We start from the raw sequence: 25,644 nt of genomic DNA, 5'->3' as shown, positions 1-25,644 counted from the left end.
GCTGTCTTCCATATCACCTTGGTGTAAATTAAACAGCATTTTATTCAAGCTAATGAAACTTCAGCGGTGTTAAACTTGAGCATGAAAAGGAGACAGCCTTTCAGGTCAAATTAATGCTCCTTGTGACAGCCAGTGAAAATTCGAAATAACTCCGTTAGCATCACTTACTTTCTACTTGTGCTGCTAAACAGGAAACCCCCCCCCACACCTTCATTTGCATGATACTGGTAGAAATGACAAGGCTATGACAGGCGGTTTTCTTTTTTGAAGACAACACTGCTCCAGAGAAAGCAACCCCAAAACATACACATTTTTTCTCCCTTCCTCTTAGCTCCGTGGTCCAAAATCAGCTAGGTATTTCAAGTGCCAAATACGAAAGATCTTAAAGATGCCCTATTGTCAGAAAGTAAAAATACCCACTTTTTAAAAAATCAGGATCCTGGAACTGCAGCCTGCTCAGCACTGCTCATCTTTAACACACGCTTCATACTACCTGGCTGGTCAAAATCTACCATAGTCAAACCCAATTTGCATAAATGGATAGGAATAAATTTCAGCAGGCACTTTATGCACTCTCAGGGAGGATGTCCGCAACCAAGGAAGCAAAATCAGTCACAGTCCCCTAATACCACATCACGTGCAGGATTAATAAACAAGTACTGAAATGTAATTGCGCAAATCCTCCTTACCAGGTATAAACAAGCAATGGCATTCACAAGTAAATTCTTACACATTAACAGAGTCATTGACAATGCAGCAATGAAAAAATGCGATGGTTTCTTGCCAAAGCTGAACAACAGACAAAAGAAGCGCTGAGAGCCTTTCCTATTTGTATTTCCCATGTTGCTGAGTCAAAATCGTAACATGGCCTTAAGCGCGTGAAACTATTAATAACTCCAGTAGAATTGTTTCTCAAGCTAAGCCTTCACCGATCACTAGATTGAAACTAAAAACCTCCAAGAATCCCCCTCTCCCCACCCAGACACTTGCAAATGTGCTAGTAAAGCAGCTTGTATGTTCCTGCTTCTCCAGGAAAACACTAAGTGCCTAACTCTAATGTTGTACTGCAGTCCTGTTGTCCCCTGGTTTAGTTGAGAACCAGACAGAAAATGCCGAAAATCTTTGGCATTATCTTTAAATAGGCCATCAACCCCTCAAGATTTTATGTGGGGTCTGGAGTAAAGAGGTTTCCATCTGTATTTTTAAAACAGAAAGGGTTTTTAAACTCCTCTGTTTCTACCAATACATTAAAAATCGGACTCTCCTGTAGCCACTGCTAACGAACTGGGTGCAAATAGGAGGAGAATAACACTCCAGATACCTTTATCATGGTCATTTACTTCATCTACTTTTTTTTTATAAGTCTGAATTATTCAAAATAATCACCATCACTTCCCTGACTGTTGTTACTTAATGAGATAACCTTTCATACTGAGCAAACCCAAAAGCAAAACAAAATATCTCATCAATCTTTCTAGTGTTTAGAGACACCTCAAGAGCTTCAAACATTTACCTCTCCTTCCCAGCAGCTGAAATGGTTTTAGGAGGATCATGGTTCATACCTCGCATTCCCTGGAGCCAGAGATGGTATACGTGCAGGGCCCAGATCCATTAACCGATACATCCATGGTCTCAGAGTTTGTTGGCTTGTAGTCCACGTAATACTCCTGTAAAGGGGAGTTCATTTGCCTTTCAGACTCTCGGGCCTTTTTCCTGCGCCTCTTCATGAGAGAATGCTGCTGGAGCTGTTTCATGCTGGCTGGATAGCGCTTCCACGACACGTAGATAACCAACAAAATCATGGCCACGGAAAGAAAGAGGGCCACGCTCCCAGCGATGATTTTGTGAAAGGAAACGTGCTCATACTCTGGTTCCACTCCAGGTGTTGGGAGGTCTGCAGAAGGGCTTGGCATAACAGACGTTGGCTGATTGCTTTCAAGTTTGGAAATGGTAGGTTTAGGAATGAAGACAGGTCTCGGGGGGGTTTTGGGTGCCTGGTAGGACCTTTCAGTAACCACTACCTGGATTTCAGCACAGATATCATATGTTTCCACAGCATCGCTCACTTTTTCACCCTGGATATGTTTAGGGCCTGCACATATCATAGTGCTTTCTTTATTTCCCTTGAAATTCTTAAGCCAAGTAAACAGAGGGCAAATGCTTCGAGTACATTCCCACATATTTCCGGACAGAGTGATGGAGATGAGCGAGATCCACGTATTGATGGTCTCCTGAGAGATGTTGGTGAGTTTGTTGGAATCCAGGTTCAGCTTTTGCAGGTTGGGGAGGCACTGGAAGGTCCCAGGCTCTATCCCTGTAATGTCATTTCCTGATAAATCCAAGTTGTGCAAGGAACTCCAAGTCCACGTTAACCCTTGGCTAATAGACCGGATCCTATTCCACTGCAAATAAATCGAGCGAAGGTTGAAGAGGCGTGGAAAGTGGGCAAAATTGATCTTAGAAAACTGGTTGTGCTCCAAGTGGAGCTCTGTCAGCTTCAAAAGGCCAGCGAAAGCATTACGGGATAAGCTCCGCAGGCGGTTGTAGCCCAAATCCAGAAAGTCAAGGTTTCGGCAGTCTTGGAAAACTCGGATCGGCACAGTTTTCAGCGAGTTAGAGCGCAAATGCAAGATCAAGAGTTTACGAAGGCCCTTGAACTGCTCAGACTGCAACACCTGCAACTTGTTGTAAGAGAGGTCCAGATTGCGGAGGTTGGGGACTGGGTGAAATGTTTTGTTGTGCAGATGGGTAATTTTGTTGGAGCTTAGAATTAATTCCTTCAGCCTGCGGATCCCCTGAAATGCATCCTCATCCACGGAGCTGATGTAATTATGGTCAAGATAAAGCCATATGAGCTGATTCAGGCCCGCAAACTGATTTGATTTAAGCTTCTGAATGCTGTTGTACCGTAACGATAAGCCTTGAGACCCGCCAGAAATATTCTGAGGGATGTCTCTGAATGCATGAGATTCGCAGTACACAATCTTGCCATCGCATCTGCAGTTCTTGGGGCAAGCTCGCTGAGCCCCCGCAAGCACAACAAACAGCACCATAGGAAGTAGCACTAACACCACACTCATGCCTCTCAGCTGCTTAATTAAATGGAAACCTACAATATTAAAAAGAAAACAAATGTGCATTGTAAAGCTATTACAATAAATCGCCAACAGATTACCAACGTCAGAGGGGTTTCTAATAAAGCATTAGTGAAGCAGTGGATTTTGAAGACAACCTGTTTGCCTCCTGTTTTGCACTTTTTGTTGTGTAAATGCCTGTTCCTTTGAGTTTCTGGCTTGCCCTCTCTCCTACCCGCGCCATCACCAGCACTACACTTGTTATTCAATTACTTTTGTGTGATTTACAATCCCTTAGAAGGGCCAAGAGCCTCTTCTCTATTCGCTTTTCTCCTGTACATCATCTCTCAATGTAGCTGGTATATCCTTATCACTAGATGCTGAGGTTTTAACAATAAACATATTTGTCAAGTCACTGTGCTGAATGCTCCATAGTGCTGGAAAGGAAATGAGCCAAAGCTTCTGGTATTTACGTCCTGCTAAACGTGTTCCCTAATAGAAGCAATTGCAAGTCCAATTCCTCCAAAATTACTGCAAAAAGTGAGAAATCTACTTATCATAAAGTTTGATCCACCTTAAAAATGTGTATTTATTGTAAAATTAAACAGTAAATAAAGGCTTTACTTTTTGCACTGAGTGATTTAAGAGTAGGTTTACTCATTATTTTTATGTACCTAAAATATATAAATAGATGCACAGAAAGTTCAACCATATCAAGAAGTATACCATATAATGCTGGTATGGGACCCCAGTACTAAGATAATGGTAGAAGACTTATTTCTTTAAAATGAATCATAGTCTTAAGGCATATTAATTTAAAGTTATCTACACATAGCTGTGAATACCTAAGCATTTATTATTTTGTAGGTACATTATAATACTCTGTGAAAATATACCCACAAATACCTATATATAAACACTGCCTTAGAGGCAGCAAAACAGAAAGTTTAAAGGGGTATATTTCTATTTCAGCTACCCTCTCTCTTCCAGAGCTCTCTTGATTTTAAGATTTTGCATTTGAGATGTCAATTTTACCATATAGTAGCAATGCTGTTACGTGAGGACAGTCACATTTTCCACATTCTTTGAATAATTATGAAAGGGGGTGGAGGGACTGTCAGAAAATCCAACATATATACGCACGCTTTCCTTAGCCTGTCATAATTTTAGGACTGGTGCCTCTGTCCAGAGTTGCAATCTTGCTAAGAATTAAAATGCATTCTTCCAACAGAAAGTATTTTAAGGGCTGGTATCTCCTTGATAAATAATTACTTTATTATTTGTCACAGACACAAAACCAACCCTGTGCTGCAGTTATTTAATCCAATTATAAACCAAGGGGCAATCTGCAAAATAATTCCTAATCTAAAATGCCCGACTACGGGTCTCTGCCTTTCACTTTATGGTTAGATTTTTAATTTAAATCCTCATCTTTTGCTACTGCCTATGTGCCAGCAGCAGCCAGCTAGAAATATGTTCTGGCTGTTCCAGACTTGGGGGGAAGGAAGGAGGGAAATAAACCTGTCACACTTGAAAAAATAAGACTGGCAAATGACTGCTGGAAATCGAGCAGCAATATTAGGGGTATCTTTTCAAAGACCAAGCAAGCCTTTCCAAAACCACCTATACAACAAGATCACCCCCTCCCCTTTGCTTCCCACATACTGCAAAGTGTTAACAGTCCCTTCTGACAGCCTGAATAATACCACTACAGCCTCATCGAATAGGAATATAAAGCCAGAAGAAATGTTGTGTGAGCATGCCTCATGCATACATGTACTTATCTATACGTCTGCAGGTGTGTGGGTGGGATGTACAGACAGCGAACGTACTCTCTACAGTCCTTAACTCAGAGCATGCATTTACAGATTAATTACATATAAAACCACTGCAGGAGGAAAGGTGTGTATGTGTGTGTGGGGGGGAATACATGATCTAAAAATACAATAGCAAGTACAGTGAGTCACCTGGCAGAGGAATGCACTGCCGCTGTTTCGACTGTTTCCCCCTCTCGAACAGCTAATAATCCAACTGAAAAATATACCATACAGCTGAAGCTGTGCTAACAAACAAACAAGAAAAGTTCACTTACCCATCCTTTTGTCATCAATAAATGTCCTCCTTTTCCTTTCTCCAGCTGTTTTCTTCTCTCTTCCCTTTTCTGCTTTGCCTCTCTCTCTTTTTAAAACTGGTCTCTTTTCCTTAAACCATCAGAATCTTCATGTCACAGCACGGCTGCCACTCACATCACCGCCATCCAGCGTGCATGCCAGTAACCCCCACAAAGTTCCCTAGAGAGGACAAGCAAGAATTTTGGGGATGAGGAAGGGAAAGGATAGGGAAGGGGTTGGGGGTGGGGAAGACAGGACGAAGGATGGGGGGGGGAGTGTGGGGGGGGGTAGGGAGGGACTCTAAGCTCTGAGAGCCGTTGTGTAAGTCATCAGAGAACCATCAGCGTTAAGTGGCAATCAGCAAGTAAAAGCTATAGCAGACCACGAAGGTAAACCAACTTCTCTGGGAGAAATAAAAATCTTTGCCGGTACCTAGCATTTCTCATTCTGCTGCCTTTTGCCATTCCCAGACACAGCAATCCATCCTCGGCTTCCCAGTTCCTGAAGCAGGCAGGCCTCCTGCGCTGTGCCAGACCCCAGTTTAAAAGCTATGCAGGATAGGTTTATCCATTTAGCTGGTCAGGTTTAAAGTGTTTTGTAGCTGTGCTGAGAGGCAGCTCTTGTCTAATTCAGAAGGCTTTCCAGAGAGTGATGATGCTTTGGAGCTTGTTGGTGCTAATGTTCTAGTTTGTGATACACTGAGTGCCCTCCACTGGAGAAAACAGATCACACATTAAAGGCTTGAACAAGTGATCCTGTCATTGCTATGCAGACTTTCTTCCTTCGGAAAAGAAAATTAAAGACACAGTATTGCCTTGCCCACCATCGTCCCTCCCCAGACCCCTCTGCCTTCCCTAGATTACTGCATGTTTATACTGTGTATTTTCTGGCAGACACTGTAAAACGCTAAATAAAACACTCGTTCCCCGGGGAATTTGGCAACCTGATCTCTTTCTAATCCACCTGACCTGTGTATTTTTCTTGGGCAAATTCTACTGTTTTTGTTTTCCCCGTATTCACAAGGTGAGAACAGGAAAGTTGGCAGCTTGAAAGTCACATTAAAGGGTTGGGAGGGGCAGACAATGTACAAACTAATCCACACAAAAGGCATTTAATTGCATGCATCAAATCCAAACGTAAACATACTGAAATCAGCTTGGTTTTCCTTTTTTAGTCAAAGTGCCTTTCAGTCAGAAAAATACTGAGTTTGCTAAACAATGCAGAACCAAAGCTGCAGAATCAGTGACACCTTTCTTCCTCCAACTCCTCTTCTCCCCCAGCTCTCCCCCATTCACAAGCGGTGACCTCTCGCAGCAAAGCGTGCTGCTCTGGACCTCAGCAGACTTGGGCCACAGACCTTGCGATGCGATCTAGGGTATGGCACCTCCACACCATTTCGCCTCCTGCTATTTGTCTGGCTAGCTTACTAGGGCTTGAATTAATTCTCACCCAGTTCAGCAGAAAGATGTCCAAGGGATTTGGAGCAAGTGCAGTACCACACAGAGCTCCGTCGAGTTAGTTCTGGTTAGCCCTATTAACCAGAAGCAGCAGAGAATATAAGCCTCAGCAGAGCCCCACACAAACACACATGTACTATTTTTGGTTTCAGAGCAAACTCAGGCTTCTCAGAGGGCAGCACTGCACTGTTCCCTAACATTTTTAACCTAAAAGCTTATCTGTTTGTGCTGCCTGCCCAGCTGCTCCCTCCTCTCCCTGTGCTACACAGACATCAGTTATTTTGAAAACAATTCCCTGTCCAAATTTTGAGTTTACATGCCAAAATGGTGGAAGTACTTTATGAAAAGTCTGTCATGAGCTAACCATTATGTGTTATTTATTTTTTTTAAATATTTTAAAAATATTTATCTTGACTACAGAGCATCCTGCTCAGCATTTTACAGCCCATCCTCTCTCCTGAGGTTTCTGTGTACTACTACTCATCATTTCACTCTATAACAAAAATGAAAATTACATGAAACTCAAGGCCAGATTCTGAGCTTTTTAATTTTAGTTCCTTATTCCTGGCTCAGATAAAAAGACCATTGCTTGCCCCTGCAATCCATTCCAAATGAAGTCACCCAGCCCCAGTGCCTAGTCCCCTGCAGGATCTCCATCGGAGCAAAAAGGTTGGGACACAGAATGGGCAAAGTAGTTCAACTGCATTTAAAAAAAAAAAGAAATCCACAAAAGAATCCATAGAAGCCAGCCTTTCGTCCCCTATATCTGCATCCAGACTGCAACATCGCAAAGCTTCTGACTAAAAAACCTGGATTGGTTTGTCCCATTATGAGAATTCACTTGCTATCTACAGATTAGAGATTGATTTCCCTAAGAAAAATATCATAATTAATCATTATTTTTATGCTGAATTGGTCAGCAATACACACGCCTCCCTCTAACAAAATTCAGAACTTAATTATCATAATGATGTTAAAAGTACTTTTTTTCCATATCTCTATTAACTACATCTGCATTACAGTCAGTATCATTTTAGCTAACATTCATATTTATTCATGATATAATTTCCCAATAAAGGTAAAAGCTAAAGTGTGCAGTTATTATACCTTGTATTGATAATTCTCCAGGAAGAGTCCATTTGAAACTCTGCCAGATCTGAGAGTGAACTGGGGAGAGTGATGCCTAAAGAACCTGTACCGATTTTCAGGGGATGTCTTTTCCTGGATCCTTTGATTCTACAAGAGCTGAAGCAGCATTGTCATGAGCTGTTCTGCTGCCATATACCTACTGAGACTCAAAACCCCCAAATTTTTACAAAAAGTTTTAAATAATTTTGTTTTCATAAAAATCCTGGGATACTGCAATGGAAAATTTCAAAAACTCCAAACCAGAAAACTTTCATACCAGAGCTAAACCCAAGCGAGCTTTCGCCCAACAGCACCAATGCCACATCCCACCCCTCTTTTGGTTTTGGGGTTTTTTTTTTTCATTTTCTTATAAAATAGAAAACCATTTGAACATTTGCCAAAGAGGAAGAAATGGGAAAGTTTTAATCAGTCTAAATAAGTGACTTTAAAAGCTAAAAACCTCATAGAGGAAAGGAGGCTGAAAATGCCTGTTTGGGGTTTTGTTCCCTTTCTCTGAGCAGCAAGAGGCACAAGATCTCCGCACACAGCTGGGAGAAACCTGAAATGTTCTAAGTGCTCAGTTGATCCTCATCCAACCGGCAAAGTTTCCTGCCACCCGACCAAGAGTTACCCAGATACATTATCCTTACTAATATGTTTATGTCATGGGATCTATAGTTTCTCTTCCAGGACAAAGGATCTGTACATGTCTAATGAGGTTTTTGATCGATACTAACAGTTGTGATTATTTCACACACATATGTATATGTCAAATATATATATGCACACATACACACACACAGAGTCAAGTATGCTTGGAATTTTAGCCTTGAGCCTTTCAGCCTACCAATTGGTTTCCATGCACAAATACTTAAAAATTAACAGTAGTAATATTTACATAGTACACTGACTTTGCACAATGTACCAGCACCGACAGCCCTCACAACACACCTATAGGGAAGAGAAGAACTTGTCTGTGCTTTCCTGTAGTACCAGCTGTTCAGTTACTGGAGATGTACTGCCCTGCATACTTCTCCTAGGAGCATCAGTGGTAGAACTACTGCTGGAAGGAAACGAGCTACTGCTCTGTGGCCAACTTCTTATTTTCTGCCTACAGAGACCTCTAAGGTTTGCACTGCTCCTGCACAGTCTGTTCCAAATATTCCTTAGTGAGAAAGACATGAGAAAAATAAGCAAACTTCAGGGGTGCTCAGGCCTGTCCCCAGTATTGCCAGATCCAAGTTTACAAAGCTCATGACTCAGGCAGCAAACAGCACTTTATATTTCCCCTTGATCTATTCAGCCACTAGGTTGCATTCACATTGCATTTTCAAGGCTTTACAAAATCATTTAGACTTCTTGGATAGATTTAGAGGTTTCAGACACAAAAAGAACAGTTACGGTCATCCAGACAGAATATAAAACAGGAATCCTCCCCAAAATATTCCCACAACAGACCCATAATTTCTGCAGTGACATCCATTTCATAAAGATGAGTGGCCTTTATTTGAAACCCACAAAGGATGGAAGAGCCAATTTTTAATAACAGTTTGAAGAGTCAGAGCTCTTTGGCAGAGTCTGTATCCAGCGTGAGCCCTGCATCAGTGCCTTCCCCTGACCAACTTCAACCTTACAGCAGTCGCACATAAGCCTTCGCTCCCAACAGCTCCTTTTTTATCAGGTGCTATCGTAACCTGCCGACGCGTACGACAGATCCTCCAAGGTACAACCAAAGACACAACCCCGATACAGCCTCTAACTAAAGAGTTTTCACTCTTTAGTATAAGTACAAATGTTGATACGACTCAAAGCGTAGAATCAGATGGTCTCAGCTGCGGTGATCCTGCATCTCATCCAAGGGGGCAGGAAAAGCTCGACCCTACACTAGCCCAAATACTGGGTTTAGATGCTCTGATTTTCAAAGCATTATTCTCACAGGCATATCATCTTTACCAAGATGCATTTCCTCTTCACTTAATTAAGGTTTTATTTAATTTTTTTCCTCAGACATCTAATAACTATTTTTATTTATAAATTTATCTGCTTAGTGACAAATGTCTAATCTCAGCTCTAATTGCTTTTAAAGCATCTAACAGCCTTAGCAAACCCAATCCAAAAATAAACAGGCAGCCCAACAATACAGATATTTCATATCCTAAGATTAACTAGAACATAACTCCTCTTCAAACGCAAACCCTGCTTTTCTATCCAAATGCCAATTCCTTAGTTTATACCTCTAACAAATAGTTTGCAGGATCATATATCAGAATTTCCTAGCAGCATGATATAACCAAAAGATACTCAAGATGTCTACTGCTGTCAACATTTGGGAGACTGAAATGAAAAGACAGTTGCAACCACAACAGTTGGACCACCCTCCATGTTAGCCGGGTGTGCAGTGCACTGGACAAAGTGGAAAACAAAACGCTGATTGTGTTTTTCTGGCGTAGGTAGAAGCCTGTCCTTGCCAGACAGTAGGAAACTAGAACATGAACCATTAGTAATTGGTCTGATTTCAGAAAAGCAAAGGAATTACACAGATGTACATGCTCACATCCTTCCTTTTCAGAGGAATTATCACAATGACTTACATGCTGTAAAATTTTAGCTAGATGAAACATCCTCACAGCATGATCGCAGCACTGTCGTGCCATATCAGTGCATCTTCATGGTAAATGTATGGGCTTTTGCCTGTATAGTAGTCCTCTAGATAAATTTCATCTAAGATTACAAAAGCTTTTTTCTTTTTTTTCTTTTTTTTTTTAAATTCACATCACTGTTTGCCAAATAACAACACATCAAGGAATTGATTGAGCAGTGAGAAGGTAATCAATGAGTGGTATCATAGGTACAATATCAACTCTCATTGCAACTGTCAACAAACAAAAGAAAAGCTTGCCTACCAAAAAGATAACACATGCGCACGCGTGCAAACACACAGGGTAACTAAATGGAACACGAAACTGCGCCAATGAGCTCAAGATTAAACAACTTTGGCTTCTTTGTTGTATTTGGCTGCAACAGAAAGGGAAACTACTGCCCTGTGCTGTGCTTCTAGCAGACTGTATATTCCCTCACGTGTGCTACAGCGATTCCTTCGTTGACGGCATGACACACCAGCAATAAGAACAGTCCCGGAGGTTCCAGGGAGCTGGAAGGAGGATTTTTAAGACTGTTGATATGCTGGAAAATGCAACAGAAATCCAGCAAGAAAAGGTAGGACGAGAACACGGAGCCAACAATGTTCAGTACAGGAAGAGGAGGCAGTTAAACAAGAACGTAGTACTTGAGGTGATGATCTCCTAACGCTACACCATCAGTCAGCACCCTTTGCATTTTAGGACCTCCTTTATATCTACAGTAGCCAACAGAATAATCTTAGAATTGGCATTTTGTCTCTTATCAGAGATTTTACCCATGCTCATTCTCCCTCCTTCCTCTCCTTTTGCTTTCAGAACATATGCGTTTAAAATTGCTAGACGGTGTACTGATCTCCCAAAAACTAGGCAATGGATTCCTCTTCTGTCAGTATTTCAATGTATTTTTCTCTTCCTCAACAGTCATTGAAAATATTGCCTCCATACAAGGAAATATTGGTCACAGTTATGTAGGCATGACTAGAAAGAAAGAAAGAAAAGTAAAAAAGAATCTCTTTCACCTTCTGTGCTGGGGCATAGTCTGGACAATCTGAAAGATCCACTTAAGCAAGCCCTTACATTCATATTTTCTAAAGGTCTTAACAAATAAAATTAAATTCCTTCTGCCTCCAGCTATGCACACTGCTACATGGGACCTCTGAAAATACAGCTTTTAATGTCCTCCTCTGTCTTCTTTCAGTGACAAACAAGTCTCCATCAGGTAGTAAGTGATGCATTTGTGCTTCTGTAAACTCTAAGAAATTAAGTTAAATAAAATACCCCCACCCCTCAACTGTATCTATTTAATTATGAGTCTATGCAGCCTTCTTTGAAAACTCCTACAGCTTCTAAAAATACCGTATTTGTTGAAAGAATTAATCTCTAAATACAGCCAAGAAACAAAGCCTCTGCTTTTGAGCAGCATGTATCAGAGCAGTCTGGGATCATCATATGAGCACCCTGATTTCTCATTACTTGTCTCCACAATACAGGGTGTTCCAGTTTTCAAGCTCAGGCATGTGTGCACGCTTTATGCTTCCTCTCTGTGCCGCCAGCGCTCACCAAGTCAAACCTGTGTGATGACAAATACACAACCAAGGTCAGACAGAGTCACCTTAGCTGAGTGGGTGGCAGAGTGGTTCTTCCTTCCATCCCTCCTGTTCCAGTGCAACAAAAATGCACATTGCATTGGAAAGACAGTCGTAAAACATTCATCAGAGGGTATGTGACTCCTTTTCTTCAGCTAAGAAAGCTGGCTAAAGCACTGCCAAAGGAAAACAAACAAACAAAACCCAAGCAACTCACCAACACAAATCCTAGTTTTGAAAAACAATTCCTACAGTGGTTGGTAAATACCCCAAACCTGAGATGCTAAACATGAAATTTTGCAAACACTAAGAAGTTCTCTTTCATTTTAGCACTTTGCTGAAAAGCAGTTACATTTCTAAGCTAGCCAGGTTTTGATTTTTCAGCCATAATATTTCAATAGGAAATAGCATTTTAAGTAAAAAACTAAAACAAGCCTTCCTACTCTAACATCCTGAGACTGATGGCAAACCGACTGTACCGCTGTCATTGTTGCTATATCACTATGATAATTTTGGTATAAGAAGCCAGGAATAATCTCACTTGTGAAAAACAACTTTTAATCATCTTTTCCTATTTCTTCACAAAGCATTGCAACACACTGTTAAGCACATTTAAGATTTTTCCTACAGCTTCTCATAACTGCAGCCAGCTGAGTACCACTGAACTGTGCTTAAGAGTAGTCTGTAAGATGTTCAGTGGCTATAGAAAACAGAGCAGTATCAGCACAAAGGAAGAACCTATAGTTGCTACTAAGCTCTCATCTACTAAAGGCAGCACCAAAGTCTTGATCAACCACTGGGTAATATACCTTGAAGCACGTTTGTCAGACCACCCTTGTCAAGCAGCTGGGTTTGGGCAGACGTTTCGGTGGGCATTTAAGTCAGGTTTCATTCCAGCTTTTTAAAAGTGTTTCATTAAAACAGATAGGATTTAAATAAATTAATTCATCCCAAAGGACATCTGGACATCTGTTATGTACCAAAGTGAATTTCTATTTAGCTAAATCCTGAGGTTTTATCCATCAGATGGATAATCTTTGGCATTTATATTCCCTCACCGTTCCCACCCCCATCTCCAATCATTTGGCACCTGCCAATCTTGAGTACACGTTCTGAAAACAACCCTGCCTATCTACAGAGAGGGCACTGGGAGAGACAGAGACTAATGGCCCAAATCTGTGAAGATATCTCACCTTCTGACCCCTCTAAAAGTCAGTAATTTTGCAATACAAGCAGATCCCTGAAAGGTGACCTGGACCACAGCTGGACCAGCTACTGCAGAAGCCACCACTCTACCCCCATCTAATATATTTGTCAGAAAAGAAACACACATTATATCCGAAAGTAACAAGAAAAAAACACAACTTTTGTTAGCGACACATTTCACTCCCCCACTTAAATTTCACTTATTAAACTCAAGATGATGCTGAAGCATGTAATAATATGCCATTTACCCACATCTCATTTCTCCTTTCCACAGTCATGGTGTTTAAGGTCATCATCTACATTGAAAATCATCCTGGAGTTAGTTAATTGAATAAAAGTAATTCAAATCTGGCAATTGTTAATAAATCTGAAGTCCTACAATTTGGTTAATCCTTGGAACCATCAAGAGGCTAAGAAGTCACTTGTCTTTATCTCTAATGTTATTAAAGATGGAAACGTCTAAGCTTTGCAATATTAGGTTGCTGCATTAATGTACGGTCATTTATGTTTCAATGTGACAAATGAGAAGGTTGGCATTCAGGAACGGCAGCCGTGCTGATTTTTAAATCAAGACAAGATTTACTAAACACGTCCCTAACTTTGCAACAGAACCCATTTTATGTCACAGAGGGAATATTTTCACACTCCTCCGGATGATTTATCCAAGAATGTTAATCGACAGTCATTCAGATGCTCATCTTTCTGAGGGGTTTTTGTTTTGAACCTTGTTTGTTTCAGCAGAGAGGATGACAATCACTTTGAAAATCCAAGGTTCTGATCTTCCTGTGTTCACAGCTTGGATAAACACAGTCCAGCATGGGATGACGGGGTGTAGGAGGACAGGGACACCCTCAGACTGCAATCTCAAAGCCTTTGAGCCATTCGCACACTCCCAACAAGACTGCTTTGCAGTTAAATTATTGGTCTCGATTAAGACTACATGGAAGCAGAATAAATGAATCTATGGATTTTCCTTCTGATATGCTAATCTTTTTTCCTTTTTTTTTTTTTAATATCTAATTGAATTAAATTATTTTCATCTATGGAACAAATCTCACCGAAACTCCTTTTTGCAATCTGAATAGTCTTTCCATTCTTCAGCTAGTTTTATTTTGCACTTTATTTCTAAGCTCAGTCCAAAAATTAGTATCTGTATAGGAAAAATGCTTTGGGAGTAGTTTATAAAGGGTTAACACAATGTTACTACATGTGTTAATACTGTCTAAATTGGCAGTTGCAGTTCTAACGTATGATTTATAATGACGTCTTAACCATCTTTAACATCTACAAACCATGCATGCAATTGCTATGTAGCATTTGTTAGCCCTGCATAAATGACATATAACTATAGTCCTAATATGAAACATGATCAGCTTCATTCTAAATGTGTAATTTTCGTTCTACATTCTTCTTCTATACGCAATCCATGGAAAGTGTTTAGAGCACAGCAAAGCATTTTTGCATAGCAGGAAGAGAGCTTACAACACTGTGAATGTGAAGAAGTATAAATTCAGAGGAACTACTCATGGACAAGATCAGAGAGGGAATGAGAAAACTGGAAATAAGGAAAGAAGCTTCTTGATAATCTCTTTGCAGTTTTCCTAATGGTAAGAAGAGATTCTAAGGAAATAGCACATGTTTACTTTTTCTCTCCTCTTTCTAGTATCACAGAAATGCCAAATTAAACTGTTAAAAAAAAAGTCTTTTTTTCTCCACCAAACAGCATCACAACTAGCTCACTGCAATAGAAACTTCCATGTTGTCCCACCAGAACACTTCATTTCAGGAAATGAGAGCTGGGAAGACCGTTCTATCTCCAATGCACAAATCAAACCGTTGGCTGAGCCAGTGAAAAGGTCAATGAGATGGCTTCGTAGTGTCACTTGTGATGATGGTTCTGCAACATGTGCATTTGTCCAGTAGACCCTGAAAGGAGGATGACCAACTAATTTCCATACCGAGCATCAGACTGACACTAGCCAAGCGTGGCTGGAATCACAGCAGCCTGGACTCAAACTAATGGCCTCCTATGAAAGGCTGCGTCAATGTAATCCCCAGTGCTATGGAGGCAGAGAGATATTTAATTAAAATAACAAGTAAGAGACTATTCCAGCTGGACAGTGATTCAACACAGGACTGATACACACTTCATTAAGAGACTGTTAGAGGTCCAAGACACACTCATGTTATTGGGAATTGCACCTTTAAGCAAATTCCTTCCCAGCTCCAGGATTCGGGGTGAGGAGGTGTCCATTATCGGGCAGGGGCTGTCACAATTGCCCACTCATTAAAGGGAATCCCACTCCACGTTGTGAGTCCAAGGAGATCGCCGAATGAAGGATCATCATTGAAGGCGCATCATTGCTTCCAAATGTGCAAGTATTTTGCACGCTAAAACGTTTATGTTTCCCAGCACCGAGGATGGAGGGAAGATTTTGTTCATGCCCTCGGTATGGGACATCATTGCACACAGCCTGTTCATAGACAATCTTTCACAGACATCTGGGATCATCATCTTCTCCTATAATGCCACATGCTTTGCCCTCTTCAGCCTCAGCTGCACCACTCCCCCATCAGTCACTCTTTCCAACTACTTAGCAGTATCCCCGATGGAAGTTATTGACACTTCCAATTAGCCTGTTTAGTTTTCAAGTAAAGATCTTCAAGTCGCTGCATTTAAAATGAGTTTGCAAATTCTATAGGCTAAAAACGTGTACAAATTCTCCAAGCTAATCTGGCACATTTTGAATGAAACAGATGTGTCCACATTTGACGTGTACTAGTGATGTATATATACAGATAAACAGGAGTCTTTGTGTATGTAAATGGGCGCATGTATTTCATGAACTAGCCTGCACATCAGATTTTGCTTAACATGTACTTTGCACAATGCCGCTGAAATGAGGAGGACTGCAGACATCTGTATGAAGTTAATTGGCAAGCCTTTCAAAACATGACTTCCTTCAATGCAATTTACAGGCAAAACAATAATTAGGGGGACACAATTTTGTGATTTTTAAGGTATCTGTATTATAGAGTTTGAACGTATCTGCAAATGAGTGTCAGTTAAGAATGAAAAGGAAACTGGACCCTGCGAGCCTAAATTGTTTTAGGAGAGTTCCCTGGAAAACTGCACGTTGGGGGTGAAGGCGGCAGCAGCAGGCGCAGGAGGACAGGGACAGACAGAGGGGGGTGTGCATGCACGCATTTCAGTTCTCCAAAGCAATCAACTCTCATGCTTGAGTGACAGCACGAGGCAAATCCATCCAAAACCTGCTTCTGCAGTTTCTGACCCACAAAGACTCCTAAACCTTCTGGGTTTTTCTGTTGTGAAGGGTTGTCACAATCCTGTAAAGATGACACCTGGCCTCTTTGATGATAGAGCCATCCTCTGTAAGAGGTGTACTAGCACAGCTAAACCGATTTTAAAAAATCGTGTCTTTTGCCCATGCTTCGTAACTAGTAAAACTTTCCCAGAACACACTGGTTAATAATATCACAAGAAGTGACCATGTCTTGCTTCTTTGCTTATATAGCAGCTGGTATTGTGGCATATTTTCATCTTATTAATACATTTTAACTCATGGTGAGCATTTTTGTAGGGCTATCATCTTCAGTACAGAAAAATGTGAACCAGCCAACAATAACAATTCAAATCACAGGATTAAATGCTACAAACTCAGGGTGGGTGTTTAGGGAAATGAAAACATCTTTCACCATATCATCCTGAACACGATTGCCTTTTGTTAACATTCAGCTCCAGCAGAACGATTTGGTGATAAGGCCTACTTTGAGTCAATTTTTCTGGGCTGTACTCACTTGCTTCCTTTTAATCTGGTCTCATTCGCCAAGGCTGAAATAGATACACGACTCAGCAATCAAATGCTGCAAATAAAGCTAGCATGCATCTTTGTTTCAAGGGCTACTGAACTCAGACCTTGGGTTTTCCTTTCCCCCTCTCTCCCCACTGCTAGTAAACTATGAATAAATTAGCAATTGGAGTGTAATGGCTGGAGCAACTTCATTAATATACTGTCATCCTGGGCGGAGGTACAACTTCTGACATTGAGGCTCTAATGTCCTGTGAATTATTGATGGAAATGTATACATCAAGTCCTCATCTTCAACTCTCATATGCTAAGTGTTTAATTGTCAACAATTCATGACCACTGTCATTTGGCTGGTACATTAAACGCAGCATACAATAAAACCCTTTCTGGATTCCTGAATGTGTTTCCATACTATTAAAGTATTGTTGATTTTAACGCAGCATATACAATCAGCAATCCTGTTCCCCTACCTGTATGCACGGTGTCATATATATGGTTACCAGAGAACTTAGCAGCTAAACAAAGGTGCAGAACGAACATGACTGTCTCCCCATTTGGCAGATGAGGAACTGAAACTTCAAAGGATTGACATGCCCAAAGTCTCACAAAATATCTGGACCAGACTTCGAACTGAACTGGCACCTTTCCAGATTCCATCTCTGGCTTACCCATGACTACCTTTCTTGTAGTCCAACCAAGCTCTCAAGTTGCAACCAAACCAAAAAATCCCTGCATATGGTCAAGTATCCCTAATTCTGGACTATATGAAATACAGTAGGTTAAAAGCCATATGAACCACGAGCCACAGAAAAAGGAGGTGCACAGTGATAGAACAAGAGGCAATGAACACAAGTCACAGTACAGGAAATGGCAACTGGATGGATGGGTGGATGGAAGGAAGCAAGCAAGCAAGCAAGCTGTCATCATGGGATGGTAACATAGTAGAATAGGTTACTTACAGAGGTTGTGGAATCTCTACCCTCAAAAATATTCAAAAGCAGATTGGACATGGGCCGAAGTAACCTGATCGAGTCAAACTGCACTGAACAGGAGGGGCTGGACTACAGATGTTCACAAGTCTCTTCCAGCTTTGATTACTCTATAAAAGGAAACTAAGCGCCCAGAAGTTTTAGGGTGAATTAGATACATACCTTAGTGCTTTTGTATAATGCTATCAGGCACCAGTCAGCATGTTCAGCAAGTAAACAACGCTGTAAATCAGGACTGAAGTTCCTCGTATGATGCTCTCACATGAAAGGATAGGTTTTCAATTGTGAAGTACTCACAACTGGAACCTGAAATGGTAAAAGAAAATGCTCAGTAAGTTTCATTCTTCCAGAAGTCTGAATGACCAGATGGGTAAATAAACAACTAATGAACTCTTCAGATACTGGCAATAGTTAATTCTCATTTAAGTGAAAGATTCCAACTGATGTTAATTTGATATTTAATTGGATGTCTATGCAAGTGTATTCAAAACAGGAAGCATCCTGAAAACAGGAATTTTTTAATCAGTGTTTATTCCATCTGACATATACAACCTGGAATACCATAAGCATTAATCCTTGCTATGGTTTTAATTTATTCTGGAATTCAGAAAGGCTTTCTTAATTTTTTCCCCTTGCCAACCTACTTCTAATGCTCCTCAAATCCTGTTCGTGGGAAGCTTCCCATCTACTTCACAGATTCACGACCCAGATGATCAAGAGGGCAGACACCTACTATAAGGACTTGGATTGACTACAAACACCACAGACATTACCACCAGGTTGTTTTCTCACTAAGATGAATAGGAGTAGGAAAATACTGGCCTCTAACTAACTATATACTGAAATTGTATGTACGGGTCAGCATAGTGGATTCACACCGCGGGCAGTCTGAGGAACTGTGCTTAAAAAGACAAGACAGAAAGGCAGGCTACTAAGGATGATTTGCAAAAGAAAGATCTACTCCTACAAGCTTACCCCTGCTTAAGCCCTAGTGTGGGTGCAAGGAGCCCAATCACAGAAGCATTCAGGTTGGAACAGACCATTAAGATCATTGAGTCCAACCATAAGGCAATAAAGCCTTCTATTAGCATTCTCCCACAACCGCACTTTCAAGCACCAGCCATAGTATGAAATCTGTTTCTTTTAAGCATTTGGAATCTGTGCAAAGGCAATTTCCTTTTTTACTCCTTGATTTCCACAGGAAAGACTGAGAATGGCAGCCTGTAGCTGCTCCCCTTCTGAAAATATTAGTAGAAGGCACAGAGATCCAGCTGCCGCTGTTGGTCATTTTTCCTGCATCATTAACTTCCCTTCTAGTACAGCGGAGAGGAATGACAGCTGAAGGTTTTGTGGAATGAAAAGTTTCTGATCCTGCTCTCTCTGTACCCACTGGTGTCATCGTGGCAGGTGTACCTGCTGATCAAATTAACAAGCATGCAGCCTTAACATCACTAATTTTCGTGTGTTCCCAGTACTTGTAGGTGTCCTACTAGAAATTTTTCTGGCTACGGAAGAATAGTGCTAGTCATTTTTTTCTCCACAGACTGTATGTATGCCCTGCAGGCTTCACCCCAAAACAGAACCTCACTGAGGGTATGAAGACATACCAGGCTCCAGAGTACTTTCTCTGTACACTGGTATTTATAGGATTGTTATTTAAGTATAATATTGTTTGCATTGCAATGGCATCTAGAAGTCACCCTCGTGGACAAGGGCACCAATTGCTGTGCAAACAGATTAAAAGATACCATGGTTCGAGAGCTAATAATATAAATTAAATAAAAAAAGCAAGAGGTCAATATAAACAGACACAACTTGTTCCTACCAAAGAAAACTAGGAAACTGAACTGATCAGTGCAATACACAGTAGCATCGAGTTGAAATATTTAACTATTTATACATTTTCCAGGAGGAGAAAAAAGAAAAAAAAGAGTTTCAGGGGAAAAAAAAGATTGATCATTCTTACAACAAATAACCCCCCAAATCCTGTCTCACCTCAGGGATTCACCTGGCAAAATATCATTCAGTAGGTTTTGGAAGTATATCTTTCGTGTTCTTCCTTATTTAACACTACTAACTAGTGAAATTTATGGCCATAGATCTCACTAACCTGCAAATTGAGTTTTGTTTTTTCTTTTTTTTTAAAGATCTGGAACTTTATAGTAATTACTAATGCCTTCAAATTAATAAGGAGCAAAACAATATCCAAGTGTTTTGAAAGAGGGGCTAAATCTTATGTACATCAACCTCTCATTAATGGGTGCTAGGAAAAAATATTTCCTACTGGAATTATCCTTTACCTATTACATTGTGTCCTAAAGGAGTTACTACTACTGGCTGCTGAAATAGAGGATACAGAAACAATTGGACCATTTTTGTTAGTCATTGGGAGAACAGTATTTGGAACAACTCTGGAGCATTCATTATGTTATAGAGGTTGTGATTTCTAGCTTCTATATTCTTCCAGTAAGACTGCCCTACCCTAAGCTAGTTAAATATAAACGAGCTTCACCTAAAGACCTTATACGACAAGCAAGTCCTAAAAGACAAAGCTTCTCTCAAATTTCCTTATGAAAAACTCATTTTGCTTGAACACAAGTCATTATGAACAGGAACATGAAAAAAAGCTGAGAAAGCTCCCACAGGAGGCACGAAATGGGAAAGAAATACCAAGTGCACCAACAGGAAAATTTTGCCTTGCCACTTCTCGTTATTACAGCTATTATCGGCGAGGTTAAAGCCTTGTCCAGAGCGCACTCTCCAGAGGCTGAGCATCCTTAAAACCGATTGACATCAAGGGCACTCAGCACCTCACAAAATCAAGCCTTACTTCCTCAGAGTAGTTACCAAAGAAGCCTCTTGTACAAGCATGGATTACACTTGAAATAAACAACTGAACACATTGCATAGGAGAGATACTTAATGGAGTTTTTCAACCTAAAGATAGTTCACGATGCCACAGTAATACGCGGGGCCTTACTGCAATCCCCTGAATGTTTTCAGAACAACAATGAAAATAAAACCTAAGCCTGATTTATAGAACCACTAATCTGCATTTCTGAATGCTGCTATCACATATGAAATGCACTCAAAGACAACTCAGGCCAAATTCTGACTTGAGTTATCTAGGAGTAAATCCAGAGCAGCTCATGACAAACCCTGCCCCCCCAATATGCCTTCAAAAAAACCGTGGAAAAACTCACTCTGTTTAGAAATAACTCTACCCGTTTCACCACAGGCTTTCCAGCATTTCTCACTCTCATTGCTAAGGGCATTGGCAGGAAGAAACTCATCTACTCCTGCTGCTTATTCCCCACCTGGAGTTACAATTCTGTGAGTGTGCCATCATCATAACCATCGCCCCCATGGCAGCAAGTGCTTTCTGGTAAAGCCTTCTAAGAGATCTGTAACTGTGCAAAGCAAATAATAGGGTACGTGCTGCAAGCGTTCATCTGGAGCTCACAGCAAGACTCCCTATTGATTTGACCCTATCAATTTTTCCTGTGTGAGGCAAGTTTGGGTTGGGACAGCTGCCTGGACACGGGACCCATTTAAAACATCAACAACCGCTGGCAGGCTTTCACTAGGTGTTAGATTTCTACTACATCTGCTATTCTGTTAGAAGGCCCACACACAACCAAATCTTCATCAAAATCCTCTGGGACAGAACACCGAAGCACGCTTCCTGGATGGCAGACCCCGCATGCCTCTCCCTTTCATTTACCCTGCGCTTTATCATTGCCCACGATAAGACAGCGGGAGTTCATCCCCTACCAAGAACGAGCCTTGTATTTCCTGCACGATAACTAGCTACAGATCAGACAATTCGGTTTCAGGCTAATATATTTTATACGACTCTTTCAAGAAATTTATGTAAAATGGGCATGCATAGATATATATTGTAGGACAGAAGAATAAAGAAGTGCAAATTATCAAAAGTAACCCTTTATTCACTAAACAGGAGAAATCCAAACCATATAACAACCTAAAGAGTACAGAAAAATGGGGATAAAGCCATTCAAAAAAATAAAACATATTAGGCAGAAAAGGGAGTCAAAGTACCGGCAATGCTTGCCCGTTATCTACATGGCTGTCAGAGGAAATGCTCTGTTATTCAAAAATGGGTGGGTAATTGTCTGCACAATTTCATCCTCCAGGACTGAGACTGCAGTAAGCTCCAAAGCCTTCCTTGTAAAGAAATGTATTGTACTTGAAAAATACTGTCCCCTTTAGTATTCTGCTGCGTATTCTCGTTTTGAGTAAAAGCAAGCAATCATACAGTCTAAGAGACTGTCACTGATGAACCCTGAAATAGTCATTTAGCAGAAACCACAAGCAAAAGCAAAAATAAAGGTCATTTATTTAATTTTGAAATTTACCTCACTCCTTGCATTGTACTAAATAAGCTATAAGGGTGACAATTAATTGAAGTGGATGCACATCCTGCCAACCGGGAAAAAACCCTCACCTTTTATTTGCCTCTAACCTTTCTTATTTTCATGACAATGTCTGCATTTTCTCACTTTAAAACACAAACAAGTCAATGTAAGCATGGCTGGAAGGCTAAGATGATTACGGGATAATTCGTGTTTGCAAGACCAAACAAAATCAATTGCAATTGTTTAGGAACCAAGCACACTAAATGGTGGTGAGAAGATATTTGCTGGACTTTTACAACATGGCTTTTTTTAATCTCAACAACGATAAAGGATAGACTGACAAAATCCCTTCGGAAGTGTTTCGGAAACGTACACGCTATCCTAGCTGCTGTGGAAATGGAGGGAATTGTCCATATCTGCTGCAGATGAAACAAAAATGGATTTGGACAATACTTAAAAACCAACAACAAAGACCAAATCCCTCCCGAAAAACAATATGAGAAAGAGAGAGAGAGAAATTGATTGGTTCAGGAAGTCAATTGGATTCTCTGTTATAAGCGATTAAATACAGCATTACTCAATTAACTTCACATTAATTATGCCTTTCAGGTAAACATGACGACTGTCATCTTGGCTAACGCACGGCACTGAATCAACTGCTTCTCACGCTGACAACATCACCTTGTTACCGATCTAAAAAGCCCAAATCATTCCCCTTCCCACATACACCAAATGTCCTCCATGGGCTGGATACACAATTCACAATTCCTGTTCTGTCCTGTAGATTTTACTGATTATTTTTTTTTCTAAGAGCCGCTCATTCTTAGGGAGGGGTGGGGCGGTAAATCAAGTACACCCTTGTTCAAGTTTTAGTTACATCCAATGTCATCTTTAATGTTGGGTCTCTGCTTGAAACCAGAACTGTGAAAAGAAAACCAGACTGGATCAGAAGCACTGGTCAGCCAAGGAGAGGTGGAGACCAGGACTGTTTAGCCTCAGGAAGAAAAGGCTCAGGAAACTCTTACCAACGTGTCTTAGTACCCGATGGGAAGGAGTAATGATGGCAGAGCCAGGCTCCTTGTGCTGCCCAGAGACAGGGTAGGAGGCAACAGGCACAAATCAAAACATGGGAAATGCATTTAAACACAAGAAAAAGCTTTTTACTGTGAGGGTGCTCAAAGACTGGAAGAGGTTGGCAAAGAGGTTGTGGAGACTCCGCTTTTGGAAATATTCAGAACTCAAGAGGACACAGTCCTGGGCAACGTGCTCCATAGCTGATCCTGGTTTCAGCAGGGGGCTTGGACTGGTCCAGCTCTAGAGACCCCTTCCAGTCACAACTGCTCTGTGATGCTCTAAGAACGACTAAAATTGCAGCTCTGTATGTTGGTAATCCACCCATAACACAAATTACACGGAAAATGAAGGAACTTCAAGGTGCCTGAGGAAGGCGAAAAGAAAAAGTTCTCAAGTAATGTGTCTTGGTTTAATTATTTACGGTTGATGCTTGATGGCCTCATTACCGGGTCACACATGACCTCTGGGTAGCGTCTTCATCCTTCCAGATAAATAAATTATTGTGACATAAATAACTTTGGCAATTACTTCTTTAGTGCCACAGAAATGTGTATTTTTTGCTGAGAAAAACGATTGATTTCAACACAAGCAAATGTCCTTTAGAAACAGACAGTATCATCAAGAGGCCAATTATTCATTATTCTCTTTTTTTTTTAATCCTAGGTGCTGCTTTGTGAGACTAGGGCAAGTTGTGAGGGGTTGTCTTCACTGAGTCCTTTAGATAGGCTGCACAAAATGCCAAAGAGTATTTTGACATGTAAAAAATTTGTCAGACTCTTGTAAAATATGGTCATTGTCAGGAAGCACCCATTTTAAGGGACTGATTCTTACTGTAACTTAATAAATTACTATAGTTTCTTATTTATCTTCAGAACTCCTCCATAATGTAGAAGTACTTGCTCTTTAAGGATAGATAGATTATAGAATATCCATTTCCTGGGAATTACAATCTTCTGGGGGAAAATAAAAAACCTCAAATTAAGGAAAGTCAAAGTGTCACACAGAACAAACTCTGCATTATTTCAGTACAGAAACACTAACCTATATTACATACCTAGGTAAATACCATAGGAATTAAATACTTATCTAAATAATGCAATGTGGGTTTGTACTTGAACTTGAAACGAGGAGAAAGTGGAGTGCAGAATTCCAAAATCACCTCCTCGAATTGAACAAAAATAGTCTATTTTCTTTTCCTGACAATAAGGCTCTGTTCTTCTATTGAAAATTTTTCCCACAACAATTTTCAGCTAACACAACCGCTGCCCCTACCTCTTAAATCAGCAACTGACATTCTTGGCTTCACCCTCCGGATAGCAGACACGTCTCCTGTCTCCCTAGGGTCCCACTGGGCGTATTCATCGGAGGGCTGACCAAGAGGGACACTGATTTTCACAGATTACTTGCAGCATCTGATCATCCCATTTTGCACCTTTGATTTGCAGCCTCACGAGCAAAGCACGGTTGGCGGGTTTCACGTTCAACGGCGATGAGATCTTTCGTCCTTTGAACACGACACTGCAGGGCCATCTCACTGCAGTGCTGAATTTCGTGGTGATCTTCGGCAGGCAGGGCAAACACCTGATGTATGAAGCAGCAATGCTCAAGACCATCCCAAGCAAGCCATTCAGTGAAGGCTGCTCTGGCAGCTGGCAAAACTCCTTCTGATGCGTACTCACAGGGCACCCCTAGGGGTAGGGAGCGAGGTTACTCTTTGTAGCTGGCTTCTTCCCATCTCTGTCCAAGGAGGTACTTTTATTTAGTTGGAATGCGTCTTTGGCTACCACAGATGCCTCTGAAAATCTCACTCACTGCTTCTAATGCTAGTTCCCATCTCTACAGCTGTTCGTCAAGCTACAGAAGCCCATCCTTTGGGCTTAAAGTCTCATGTAGCATGAGAGGGATTCAAGATTATGCTCAGCAACAAATATCTTCAGTGGGGAAAAAGCAAGAATTCACTATAGGGAATTATGTGATCCATAACTATTTGAGACAACACTCAATTGTGATTATCAATGCCCTAAAAATGCTGACCTACAGTAATCTGAAAAAAAAATAATTAAATAATCAGGAAATAAAGTATGGGAAAACACACAGTAAAAAAACATCATTCAGCAGACAGTGTGGGATGAACCTGGAAATTTGGTTCTATTTCTGGCTACATTTTGACA

At 40.8% G+C, this 25,644-nt stretch overlaps 1 protein-coding gene across 5 annotated transcripts in view; it reads right to left on the bottom strand.

Annotated features, from left to right (window-relative positions):
- LRRTM4 (leucine rich repeat transmembrane neuronal 4) overlaps positions 1 to 25,644 on the bottom strand; it is a 370,731-nt gene that overhangs the window by 225,400 nt on the left and 119,687 nt on the right. Inside the window, exons 4-6 of one of the 5 annotated variants that reach the window (XM_054804770.1) lie at positions 18,183 to 18,326; positions 5,167 to 5,365; positions 1,563 to 3,109 (exon numbers count right to left, since the gene is read on the bottom strand). In XM_054804770.1, the coding sequence (XP_054660745.1) occupies positions 1,563 to 3,109; positions 5,167 to 5,170 (1,551 nt within the window). In that variant the 5' untranslated portion in view covers positions 5,171 to 5,365; positions 18,183 to 18,326. Of the gene's footprint in view, positions 1 to 1,513; positions 3,110 to 5,166; positions 5,866 to 18,182; positions 18,327 to 25,644 lie in introns of those variants that run through there. The other 4 variants (XM_054804772.1, XM_054804774.1, XM_054804773.1 and 1 more) reach the window with 4 other exon arrangements.

The sequence above is a fragment of the Grus americana genome, chromosome 26, assembly GCF_028858705.1.
Source record: "Grus americana isolate bGruAme1 chromosome 26, bGruAme1.mat, whole genome shotgun sequence".
NCBI classification, from domain to species: domain Eukaryota; kingdom Metazoa; phylum Chordata; class Aves; order Gruiformes; family Gruidae; genus Grus; species Grus americana.
This window is presented reverse-complemented; position numbering and strand designations above follow the sequence as displayed.